At 29.8% G+C, this 14,334-nt stretch overlaps 1 protein-coding gene across 1 annotated transcript in view; it reads left to right on the top strand.

Moving 5' to 3' along the window:
• Positions 1-3,668: 3,668 nt before the first annotated feature.
• The window catches only part of LOC137640068 (probable glutamate receptor), a 25,868-nt gene continuing 15,202 nt past the window's right edge, over positions 3,669-14,334 (top strand). Inside the window, exons 1-6 of the mRNA XM_068372503.1 lie at positions 3,669-3,890; positions 7,374-7,390; positions 8,737-8,843; positions 10,073-10,254; positions 10,721-10,825; positions 13,967-14,043. Coding sequence (XP_068228604.1) covers positions 3,669-3,890; positions 7,374-7,390; positions 8,737-8,843; positions 10,073-10,254; positions 10,721-10,825; positions 13,967-14,043 — 710 coding nt within the window. The remainder of the gene's footprint in view (positions 3,891-7,373; positions 7,391-8,736; positions 8,844-10,072; positions 10,255-10,720; positions 10,826-13,966; positions 14,044-14,334) is intronic.

The raw sequence follows: 14,334 nt of genomic DNA, 5'->3' as shown, positions 1-14,334 counted from the left end.
TTTGGGTAAACTAGATATACTACTGAAAGAGATTGAAAGTGTAAGTGAGGAAGATTGAAAATCAATATGGCGTTAATAGGGTAAATTGATACCAAAGGGTAATGGAGTTAGTTTACAGGGGTGAATTAATGCTAAAGGGTAATTGAGTTAATTTGTAAGGGTTAATTGATACCAAAGGGCAATGGGGTTAGATTATAAGAGCAAATTGATACCAAAGGGTAATGGAGTTAGATTATAAGAGTAAATTGATACCAAAGGGTAATTGAGTTAGATTATGAGGGTAAATTGATACCAAAGGGTAATGGAGTTAGTTTATTAGGGTAATTTCATAATTCTGACCATCCTTTACATTCAGATCTTCCTGCACAATTCTATCATGTTCGTAATGCTAGGCAGGCAGTTAATTCTAATAGCCAGGCCTTCTCAATCATGAGGGTCAATACTACACAGTATTCTAGAAGTTTTATTTCCTTATTTCCTTTCCTCACTGGGCTATTTTCCCTGTTGGAGCCCTTGGGCTTATAGCATCTTGCTTTTCCAACTAGGGTTGTAGCTTGGCTAGTAATAATAATAATAATAGTAATAATAATAATAATAATAATAATTTGATACCAAAGGGTAATGGAGTTAGTTTTTATGGGTAAATTGATACCAAATGGTAATAGAATTATTTTATAAGGGTCAATTGATACCAAAGGGTAATGGAGTTATTTTTCTATGTGCAAATTAATACCAAAGGGTAATGGAGTTAGTTTATAAGGGTAAATTGATACCAAAAGGTAATGGAGTTAGTTTATAGGGGTCAATTAATACCAAAGGGTAATGGAGTTAGTTTATAGGGGTCAATTGATACCAAAGGGTAATGGAGTTAGTTTATAAAGGTAAATTGATACCAAAGGGTAATGGAGTTAGTTTACAAGGGTTAATTGATACCAAAGGGTAAGACAGTGGATACTGATACAGATGTTAAAAGAATTTTGTTTAAGATAAAATTTTATTATGTCAACGCTCTTTCCTATCCATAAGTCTCAGTTCTTTCTCGCTTGCCTAGTTCAGAAGCATCTGTGCTATGTATCCTTTTCACTGTTATAGAGTTGATGGGAGAAGTACAAGAGGAATGCCAAGGTTTGGGTGGATGGATGGAGTGAAGAAAGCTATGGATAATAGGAGGATAGATGTGAGAGGGGCAAGAGAGCATGTTAGAAATAGGAATGAATGGCGAGCGATTGTGACGCAGTTCCAGTAGGCAATGCTGCTTCATGACCACGGAGGTAGCAGCAGCAGGGGATTCAGCGTTATGAAGCTTCATCTGTGGTGGATAAAGGGGGAGGGTGGGCTGTGGTACCTTAGCAGTACCAGCCGAACTCGGTTGAGTCCCTCGTCAGACTGGGAGGAACGTAGAGAGGAAAGATCCCCTTTTTTCATTTGTTTGATGTCGACTATCCCCCAAAATTGGGGGAAGGGCCTTGGTATATAGATAGATAAAATATGTAATATTTTCTTAGCTATCTGATCTTTGTAACCTACGTGAATTAAAAAAAAGTCATAAAACGTTGAACTTTATCTTCTAGCTCGTCATTTCTTAATTATAAAACCACAGATCCTTTTATTAGGTACAACAGTACTTTCGTACTTTATATAGTTTTGAATAACTCAAGAAAACTAATTAATTGATATTAGAGTAATTTATATTATGCAAAAGCTTCAACCTGACCTAGAAATAAACAATTGGTGCATAATGTACTACATTCATGAAAACTAACATGAAAATGACAATTTCAAAGAGGAAAATTTACTATTTTAGAAATTATCCGATTTCAATATTTTTTTTTTCTTTTTTTGACAATAAATGTTGTGACTACAGAAAATTTTCGGATGATTTATAAGTATAATTAAAAACACTTGGTAGAAAAGAGTTTCGTATGGGATTTTTCAGTCGTTCATTGCTACTATAAGTAGAATTTGCTATATTCGTATTTAAAGTTTTACTCCTAATATGATCATAACAAATATGTTATCAGCAACGAACCAGGATTAGTGATTATAAATATTCAAATTATCTGTCCCTTTGGGTATTACTCGAAAGTCTATCTGGTATATAATGAAATCATTGAAGCTGTGGTCTTTCTGATCATTATCATATACTGTTAAAAAACGTAATTTTGATTGGAAATTCTCCATAAAAATATACTGTTCTCAGTCGTATTTCAGTAAAATACAGGCGACCATAATTCAAAAGTTCAGACTTGCAGCAAATTTTTTCTATGTTGAACAGGCTGACATAAGTCTTTTTATAGTTTATATATGAAATGTCTGTTTTGATGTTGTTACTATTTTTTAAATATATTATTAATTGTTAATCATTTCTCATATCATTTATTCATTTCCTTATAGTCTTTCCTCTGTGGGCTATTTTTACTTGTTGTGGCCCTTGGGCTTATAGCATCTTGCTTTTCCAACTAGGGCTGTAGTTTAGCTAATAATAATAATAATAATAATAATAATAATAATAATAATAATAATAATTTGTTATTATCTTTTACGGGTTAGTGACCGTAATATCATTCCTTAACTTCAATATATCCGTTTTTTAAAACGGTAAATACCTGGCAACATTTATTCCAGGATTTTAACTGGGTTTTTTTTTTTTTTTTTTTTTTTTTTTTTTTTTGGTAAATTTTCGACAGTGTATATCTAATACGTTTAGAAGTTGCCCACGTGATAATGCAAAATCTTCATGCACTCAGCTCAGGATAAGGATGGGGAAGTGGGGAATATGGGGAGAGGAAGAGTACCCCTGGATACAATCCAGTTCATAGCCCGAAGGCAGGTACTCGGGAAGGGAAGGAATAAGGAAAATTGAGAAAGGGAAGTACAGGAGAAGAATAAAAGAGAGGGGGAGACACTCTTGTGATGTTACATAAGATTAGTAGCCACCTGAAAGAACAGGCGACTCAGCTTGAGAAAAGAAAAGGCAGGCAGGGAGAGGAAGGGTTTTTTTGGTTCACGCAATGTCTAGCCCTATTCCAGAAGTATGTCCTTCTGTACACTATTTTGATGGTTAAAGAAAGTTATGATAGTTGAAAATTGATGATGTTTTTAATGGAATATGAACTCAACTGTTGAAACTCCATTCACATACTGTATATCACCTCTCAAGTAAATTCATAATATAATAAAGATATATGGAATATATAGAGAATCCTTATGCTACAACCGATCAACTATTAACAGTACGGAAAGCTGAAACAATAAACCAAGAAGATAAATATAAAATCCACTGCTGTGGCCTAATTGGCAACGTCTCTGCCTGGTGTTTGCTAGATGGGGGTTCGAGTCCCACTCAGACTCGGTAGTGCCTATAGCGTCTGTAACTCTACTATTCTTGTGAGCTAAGGTTTGGGGGGTTTAGGGTGAGGCTATAGGTCTATCTGCTGAGTTATCAGCAGTCATTGCCTGGCCCTCCCTGGTCCTAGCTTGGATGGAGAGGGGAGCTTGGGCGCTGATCATATAATATATAAGGTCAGTCTCTAGGGCATTGTCCAACTAGCTAGGGCAATGTCACTGTCCCTTGCCTCTGCCATTCATGGGTGACCTTTAAACCTTTAAATTTGAATATCCAACGTATCTCAATTGCTGATGTCCAGGACGCTTCCCTTTCAGACGGGATGGATCAGAGGTATTCAGATAGACCCGAAGTGCTGGACATCCGAGCTCGGCTTGTCTGGATGTGGTACCAAGGGATGTCCGCTCGAAGGATCTCTTATGAAACTGGTCTGAGTACCACGACCGTCTACAGGTGGATAAGGAGGTGGCAGGAAGAAGGAAATGTCTGTACGAAGAGCAGGAGTGGAAGGCCTCGGAACGAAGCCAAGCAGATGGTTGCCCAAGTACTACCTCTTGATAGTAATGGCCACCAGGCTCTCGGTTCAGTCATGGATGCCAGTTATTATGGATACTGATTTCTAAATATAACGTTTAATAACCGAAGAACTACGTTAAATTCAATTCCTTTCTTCGGTTCAGTCAAGAATGTCAGTTATTATGGATGCTGATTTCTAAATGATATATTGTTAAATAACCGAAAAATTACGTGTAATTCAATTCTTAATATATACCCTTTCTACGGTTCAGTCATGAATGACCGTTATAACAGTTTTGATTTATGAATATGCTGTTAGGTAACCGAAGAATTCCGTGAAATTCAATTCTTAAGATCTACCCTTTCTACGGTTCAGTCATGAATGCCAGTTATTATGGATACTGATTTTCAAATGATAAATTATCATTTACTTATACCTTCCTTCGATTCGGTCATGAATATCAGTTATTACGGTTATTAATTTCTAAATAGATTGTTAGGTAACCGAAGAACTACGTGAAATTTATCTTCTAATATGCACAATTTCTTGTAGATAATATACAAATATTTCAGTAGATCGTTGTTGTGTGCAAATAATTGATAAAGATTTAAGTAAGAATCATAAATTAAAACATGTAAAATCAAACCGTTTAAAGAAATTTAAAACTGATAATACAAAATTGGGACCAACGAGGAACGAACTTTGAAATAGAAAAAAAAAATATAAATATATATATATATATATATATATATATATATATATATATATATATATATATATATATATATATAAATATTACAAAATATTTATCGTTTTTTTTCTTGAGAATGTGTTATATCATATTTATCAATACGTTGTAATATGAATATCAGGTCAAACTAAATGAAGTTTTGCAGTTTCAAAAGGAATTTGTTATAACATATATAGCCTATGAAGTATATACTTTAGTCTGTAATAAACCCATTAAAGTACACCTCTTTACAAATTCCAGTACAACTTACTTATCATTACCCTTTAAACATGCTATGCTAAAATAAAGGCTAGAATAACATCCTGAATTTGGTTTTCCATTTATACTATACCTTAGTCCTTTTTTTAAAAATCATCATCCTCATCATCACCTCCTCCTACGTCTATTGATGCAAAGGGCCTTGGTTAGATTTCACAAGTCATCTCTATCTTCAGCTTTTAATTCAAAAGTGATAGCAGTTGGGAAGAGAGGAAAGTCTAAAATTGGTTAGATATTATCATTATTATTACAAGCTAAACTACAACCCTAGTTGGAAAAGCAGAATGCTATAAGGCCAAGGGCTCCAACCGAGAAAAATATCCTAGTGAGGAAAGGAAATAAGGAAATAAATGAACAGTTAAGATAAAATATCCTAAGAACAGTAACACCATCAAATTAGATCTATCATATATTGATATTATTATTATTATTATTATTATTATTATTATTATTATTATTATTATTATTATTATTACTATTATTATTATTGTTGTTGTTGTTGTTGCTCTTGTTGTTGTTGTTGTTGTTGTTACAAGCTGAGCTACAACCCGAATTGGAAAAGCAGAATGCTATAAGCCCAAGGGCTCCAACAGGGAAAAATAACCCAGTGAGGGAAGGAAATAACGAAATAAATAAACTACAAGAGAAGTAATGAACAATTGAAATAAAACATATTAAGATCAGTAACAATATCAAATTAAATCTTTCATATATAAACTATAGAAACTTTAAAAAAAACAAGAGGAAGAGAAACAAGATAGAACAGCGTGCCCGAGTGTACACTCAAGCATGAAAACTCTTACCCAAGACAGTGGAAGGCCTTGGAACAAAGGCCATGGCACTACCCAAGACTAGAGAACAATGCTTTGATTTTGGTGTATCCTTCTCCTGGAAGATGGCGACAAAGACATTGGATATGAGGCATCTTAAAATCCAATAAGTGCAAAGGGGATTTGAATTCCATGTGTACAGTATAAAGTATTTTAACATTATTATTATTATTATTATTATTATTATTATTATTATTATTATTATTATTATTATTATTATTATTATTATTATTATTATTATTATTATTAGCTATGCTACAACTCTATAGTAGTTGGAAGAACAGGATGCCATAAGTCCAAGGGCTCCAAGAGAAAAAAAATAGCCAAGTGAGGGAAGGAAATAAGGAAATAAATAAACTATATAAGAAGTAATGAAAATTTTAAGAACAGTAACAGTGTTAAAACAGATCTATCATATATAATCTATAAAAAGAGACTTATGTCAGCCTGTTCAATATAAAAACATTTGTTGCAAGTTGAATGACAATGACATCTGAGCTCTTGTAATATATGAATTCGTGTGTTTGTTTGCGCATGTGTTTGTGAATGCGTTCCAGCAGGTAAAGTATGAATGTGGCAGTGACTTAAGAGCTCTTGTAATATATGAATTCGTGTGTTTGTGTGCGGTTGTGTTTGTGAATGGTCATATTCAAATGCAATGTACTCTCTCTCTCTCTCTCTCTCTCTCTCTCTCTCTCTCTCTCTCTCTCTCTCTCTCTCTCTCTCTCTCTCTCTCTATATATATATATATATATATATATATATATATATATATATATACATATGTATATATATATGTATATATATATTTATATATATATATATATATATATATATATATAAATATACATTATATATATATAAATATACATTATATATACATATATATAAATATATATATGATAAATTTTCCACATTTAAACTAGTTCTTCATATTTCAAATAAGCCATATATATTAATACAATAAAGTCTGGATTCTCTTAACGACCTCGGGATCAGAGCCCTAGGCGAAATCACTCAAAGACTATAGTATCTGACCGGCCGGGTTATTTGAAATATATATATATATATATATATGTATATATATATATATATATATATATATATATATATATATATATATATATATACGTATGTTTGTGCGCGCTTTTATTCATTAATGCGCGTTTTCAAATACAAATGTACACTACATCTGTATTTTCTAGATAATATATAAATAATCATAGCAAAATCATTCTTATTTTCTAAGGTAACTTTCTCCATGAAGCTGTATAGCATCACAAGGCTTCTAGCTGTCTTATATGGTATGTAGCCTATTCAAATCATCTAAATATATCTTGAAACGTCATAAAGAAAATGTTGATCGTAAGAGAATTCTTGGTGTAATCTAAAGTAATTTTCTGTGCAAAATATTCAGCATTATAAATAAACTGTAGAGTTATATCATTGTATATCAGGGTGAATCATATATTTTGTTATGTTACATTATCTTATTATATTATATTACATTATAACATAGTATATTATATTATATTATATTACATTATATTATATTATATTAAATCAAATTATGTCATATTATATCATATTATATATTATATTATATTATATTATATTATATTAAATCAAATTATATTATATTATATTACATTATATTATATTATATTATAGTATATTGTATTATCAGGGTAATTATTTTACAATAAAATTCAACGATAGAATAATATAAAAAATATTCATAAATCATTAACTTTATGTCAATTCAATATCATTTAATATATAAAAAATTGTATGTTCAAATACATTTCATCATTTTCAATTGATATACAAAATAAATCTATATTTGAGAATTAACCAATGAAATATTAACATTTATATTTCTCTTTTAAGTATTTAGGATGGACTTTGTATTCAGCGTTCAGCTGAATTCGACTACAAATTCAATTGATTCATTCAAGAACTTTACGAAGATGAATATTTTTCGTCCTCTCCGTCAATCGTTGGATATGAATGAAAGCTGGTAATTATACTATTATCTTAATTATCTTAATTGTTTTAGTTATTATTATCATTATTATTATTATTAGTAGTAGTAGTAGTATTAGTAGTAGTAGTAGTAGTAGTAGTAGTAGTTTTATTTTTATTATTATTATTATAATTATTATTATTACTATTATTATTAGTAGTAATTACTATTATTATATTAATTGTTTTAGTTATTATTATTATTATTATCATTATTATTATTATTATTATTATTATTATTATTATTATTATTATTATTATTATTATTATTATTATTATTATTATTACATGATGAGGATCTTGACAAGGTGGTTTGTAAAATGCACGTAAATTGTACAGTTTTCACACATAGTTATTATTATTATTATTATTATTATTATTATTATTATTATTATTATTATTATTATTATCATTATTATTATTATCATTATATGATGAGGATCTTGACAAGGTGGTTTGTAAAATGCACCTAAATTGTACAATTTTCGCACATAGTTATTATTATTATTATTATTATTATTATTATTATTATTATTATTATTATTATTATTATCATTGTTGGAGCTCCCTGGAGTTAGAGCATCCTGCTTTTCCAACTAGGCCTGCAGTTTAGCTAATAATAATGATAATAATAATAATAATGATAATGATAATAATAATAATAATAGTAATAATGACAATAAAAATAATAATAATAATAATAATAATAATAATAATAATAATAATAATAATAATAATAATAATAATAATAATACAAACAGAAGGGCAAAACATCTCTCAATCTCCGAGCAACAACGTCTTATAATTAACATAATCATTCAGTCAAGCTATTCATCACAAAAAAAAAAAAAAAAAAAAAAAAAAAAAAGTTAACAGATTTTAATAGAAACATATTCAAGTTGTCAGAAGAAACTTACAGACGAGTTGTAAACAAATTAGGCTTTGCAAAAATATTTATTATTCATAATGAATGATCAATTACTGGTTTTACTGATTTTTTTTTTTTCAGGAAAAATAAATCCTTAACTACAGATGAGCTCCGGGACATAATGTCCTATTTCCAATCAGTGGTTCCCCCACACCAGTCCTATATTCTATTTGATGATACAATGGAAGGTAAGAAAAAATCGTCCTGTTTTACACATATATAAAATAATATTTGAGTTAAGATATTTGTCACTTTCTTGATAAAATATTAACAGAGAAAATAAACTTCATTAAACAATATTTACTTTTTAGTGTTATAGATATCATTGAGTCTAAATAAAAATTGAATTTTCAAAGAATTTAAATTAGAAATAATACAGCATATGAATTATAATATTTGTCACTTTCTTGATAAAATATTAATAGAGAAAAAAAAACATATAATTAAACAATATTTGCGTTTCAATGTTATGAATAAGGTCATTGAAAGTAAATAAAAGAGAATTTTCAAAGAATTTAAATAAGAAATAATACAATATATGAATTATAATATTTGTCATTTTCTTGATAACATATTAACAAACAAACAAAATTGTCATTCAACAATATTTACTTTTTAATGTTATAGATATCATTGAATCTGAATAAAAATTGAATTTTCAAAGAAGTTGAATCAGAAATAATACAGTATATATGTTATATTTGTCACTTTCTTGATAACATACTAAGAGAGGAACAACCATGTTTTCAACTAATATTTTCATTTCAATAGCATAAATAACATCATTGCATCTAAATAAAAATCGAATTTTTAAAGAATTTAAATCAGAAATAAAACATTATATGAATTATAATATTTTTCACTTTCTTGATAACTTACTAATAGAGAAACAGCCATATTTTTAAACAATATTTACATTTCAATATCATAGACATGTCTTGTGGTGGCCTGTTGGTAGCGTCCTTTCCTGGGGTTCGAGTCCCGCTCAAACTTGTCAGTTCCTTTGGTCGCTGTAACCTCACCATCCTTGTGAGCAATGATGGTGGTTTAAGGGAGCCTATAGGTCTATCTGCTGAGTCATAAGCAGCCATTGCCTGGCCCTACTTGGTCGTAGTTTGGGTGGAGAGTGGGCCTAGTCGCTGATCATTTGTAATATGGTCAGTCTCTAGTGTATTGTCCTGCTTGATAGAGTAATGTCACTGTCCCTTACCTCTGCCATTCATGATCGGCCTTTAAAGCTTTTAAAATATGGTCAGTCTCTAGGGATTGTCCTGCTTGCTAGGGCAACATCACTGTTCCTTGCCTCTGCCAGTCATTAGCGGCCTTTAAACCTTTAAACCTTTAAAAATGATCAATGCATCCAAATAAAAGCTAACTTTTTTATAAAGAATTAATATCAGAGCAATGTTCTTTGCAGAAATGGACAGAAGGATTGAAATGTTTCACGAAATGGGATCAGAAACCACTGTGATGGAATTTGAATCTGACCTTGACAAGCTGGTCAAAATTTTCTCTTCCAAGTCATCAATTATTTCCACAACCAGACGTCACGTGACTCTTCTTTGTTCACTGAACAATACTATCAAGATTTTTAAAATGGTATTTACATTATTCCAGAGGTAGAATTCTATAATAGATAATAGCTTATATAAATACATTTACTTCTGTATCTTGTTCTCTTCAGTATAGGATTTGAAAAGGTACAAACTGAATATAACTTTTGTTGATCTAGAAATACTTAAATTCCTTACATGATAATTAATCTTTAATCTATTAGAGAATATTCCAATATGTTTAAAAGTTAATGACATAAATTATTTGAACTGTTGAAGATTAAAGAAATTATATATTTATTTTTAAAATACTTCAGTCGAGAATTACTTGAAGATATTTATCTGTTTGTTCTATCGAATGAATTTTCCAATGAAAAAAAAAATATTAGATGGAAATATACACTCCTGATTTTTAGATAACTATGATTAACGTAACATTGACTCTCTCTCTCTCTCTCTCTCTCTCTCTCTCTCTCTCTCTCTCTCTCTCTCTCTCTCTCTCTCTCTCTCAGGTAGCAGCAAGAAATCTAGAAAATCGCGCCCTCTGGTGGATAGTCATCCTAACCAGTAATGAAGAAACAGCTGATCTAGAAGGACTCTTCAGAGAAGGATCCCAGGTATGACTAACGAATAACGCCTCCTAACAAACCTATTCTTTTCTATAGTCAATTCTTTTTAGTGAGGCATATTTGCTCCAACTCGCAGGGGTGCCCTTTTAGCTCGGAAAAGTTTCCTGATCGCTGATTGGTTGGACAAGATGATTCTAACCAATCAGATAGCAGGAAACTTTTCCGAGCTAAAAGGGCACCGCTGCGAGTCAGTGTAATTGCGCCTCATTAAAAAAAATTTAGTATAGTATATTTTCAGTTTTTTGTTGACAGTAGGTAACAATTCATGATTCTTATAACAAGTTGTGGTCGTGGTTGTGGTTGTGGTTGTGGTTGTGATCGTGGTTGTGGTGACCTATTAAAACGTCCCTGCTATACGATCTGCCAGACTGGGGTTCGGGCTTCGCTCAAGCTCGATAGTTTCTTGTAGTGTCTACAACCTCACCATCCTTGTGAGATAACGATTTAGGGGTGTTGGAGAGTCTATGGTCTATCTGCTGAGTCATCAGCAGCCATTGCCTGGCCCTCCCTTGTCCTAGCCTTGGTGGAAAGGGGGCTTGGGCGCTGATCATATGTATATTTGGTTAGTCTCTAGGGCATTGTCCTGCTCGATAGGGCAATGTCAGTGTCCCTTGTCTATGCCCTTCATGAGAGGCCTTTAAACCTTTACGTATGTAGCTTAAAATTTTGGAAAAAGACTAGAAATTATCCAGGAAAATATTTGATACCAATTCCTAGTACAGGTTTTTACAAACATCCCAAATAATTAGGGATATTATATATATATATATATATATATATATATATATATATATATATATATATATATGTATATATATGTATATATATGCGTATATAAATATATATATATATATATATATATATATATATATATATATATATATACATATATATAGATATAGATATAGATATAGATATAGATATAGATATCGATATATATATATATATATATATATATATATATATATATATATATATATATATATATATATATATATATATATATATATATATATATATATATATCTATATATATATATATATATATATATATATATATGATATTACTTGCTAAGCTACAACCCTATTTGGAAAAGCAGGGTACTATAAGACCAGGGGCTCCAACGTGAAAAATAGCTCAATGAGGAAAGGACACAGAGAAAAATAAAAATTTTTAAGAAGGGTAATAACATTAAAAATCCTCCTATATAAACTATAATAACTTCAACAAAACAAAAGGAAGAAAAATAAGATAGAAATAAGTTTAAAGATAAATCAATGTTTAGTGACATAAAGGAAATATGCTCATGCTTGTAATGTTGCTAAATTGCAAGAAAGTAGCGATAAATTGCAATTTCACTCATAAATTGGCGACTGGAGGCCAATAATACTGTATGCTACTAAATTGCAAGAAAATAGCAATGTGTTGAAATTTCATTGATAAATTGGCGACTAGATGCTACTGCATGATGGTAAATTGCAAGAAAATTTCAATATATTACAAATCCACGAAAAAAATTTGTAACAAGATGACAAAAATATTGAAGTTTTTCATTGTTAAAAGTATCATAGATTGTTTCGTATCTGAGTGAGACATAGTCTGATGAAATTTTAAGAGGTCCAATATATTTTGTCCTGAGAATTTTAAGAAAAATTTCTTGGGTAACTCAAACATTTTTTTTCCAATCTTTTCATTTGTTAATGTTTTTGGGTGTTTTTCGTCATTTTTTAACGTGTTTTCGGGGTTTTCGTAATTTTCTGGTGTTTTTTCGGTGTTTTTCGTAATTTTTCTACGTTTACCGGAATTTTTTCGCAGTTATTCGTCATTTTTCGGTGTTTTTCGTAATTTTTCTACGTTTACTGGAGTTCTTCGCAGTTATTCGTCATTTTTCGGTGTTTTTCGTCGTTTATATATGTTTTTTCGGTGTCTTTCGTCTTTTTCTACGTTTTTCGGTGTTTTTCGTCGTTTTCTGACGTTTATCGTTTTTTTTAGTCCTTTTACTATGATTTCTCGGTATTTTTCGTCGTTTTTTCGGTGTTTATCGTCCTTTTTGTTACGTTTTCTCGATATTTTTCGTCGTTTTCTCGGTGTTTTTTGTCGTTTTCTGACGTTTTTCGGTGTTTATTGTCGTTTCTCTACGTTTTGTCGATGTTTTCCGTTGTTTTTCTATCGATGAGGTCAGTATCTGTACCGGTCTAGGTTATATCAAAACTATCGAAAAAAAATATTGTTATGTGGAATTTCTTTACCTTAAGTCCCACTTATAACTACATTCCTGGAAACTATTTACTTCTTGTGATTCATTTTGATTTTAGATTCAAAAATAGGATAATTGTTTTCGTCTTAATTTTTAAGCATCTGACTCACGTTTTCTATTATTATTATTATTATTATTATTATTATTATTATTATTATTATTATTATTTTGTTATTATTACTATTATTATTATTATCATTATTATTATTATTATTATTACTATTTTTATTATTATTATTATTATTATTATTATTATTATTATTATTATTATTATTATTATTATTATTATTATTATTATTAAAAGCTAAGCTTAAAACCTTGTTGGAAAAGCAGGGTGCTATAATTCCAAGGGCTCCAATAGGAAAAAATAGCCCAGTGAGGAAAGGATACAAGGAAATAAGTAAACTACAAGAGAAGTAATGATTGATATTATTTTCATTCATTATCGTTATTATTAGTATTAGCCAAGTTTTTAACCTAGTTAAGAAAAAGAGTATACTGCAGACACAATGGCTATAAAAAAAATAAAGAAAATTATTAATAAAATATTTGAATACTTTATTAACTACATAAATTCTCTTCTAAAAATCAACATTAACTTTGATGCCATGTCTTAAAGATTAAATTTCAGTGATAAAGGAATTATTCAAGCAATGGTTCATTCTTCCAGGTAATATCTATAATTGATTAGATATTTGAATATCTCTCATATTATAATGATAAGTTTCTTAATTATAAAATAGATTACACAAATCATGTGACAGAAATAGAAATCCTCATTGGTAGTTATACCATTTTTTAAGAATTTAAATTTCGCTGAGGTCATAAGAGTACAGAGAGGTGTTTTTCAAAAATGTATTCTTAATTCCAGGTAATAGCCATACAAAAAGAAGGAAAAGACTCGTTCAGGTTGTATTCAACGAGAGCAGAAAACGATGGTTGTTTAAGGTAGTATCGATTGAACGTAACTATTTACTTGATTTTCAATATTGTATTTAATAATAAGATATATGCACTTGTGTCAATTTATATAACATCAAGTTGTTAAGAAAATATCATTTGAGTTTTATAATATCTATCGCTGGCGTGTTTATATTCTGTATGTTACGAATGTGTTAGTCTATTTACATGTTAATGAACTAGTATTTTGCAGATGTGAATATGCATTCACATCCCTGGCGCAGTAAAATATCTTTAAGTAATTTTTCGTGGTCAATTTTATGTTGAAAAACGAATACA

Source organism: Palaemon carinicauda, chromosome 1, assembly GCF_036898095.1.
Source record: "Palaemon carinicauda isolate YSFRI2023 chromosome 1, ASM3689809v2, whole genome shotgun sequence".
NCBI lineage: Eukaryota > Metazoa > Arthropoda > Malacostraca > Decapoda > Palaemonidae > Palaemon > Palaemon carinicauda.
This window is presented reverse-complemented; position numbering and strand designations above follow the sequence as displayed.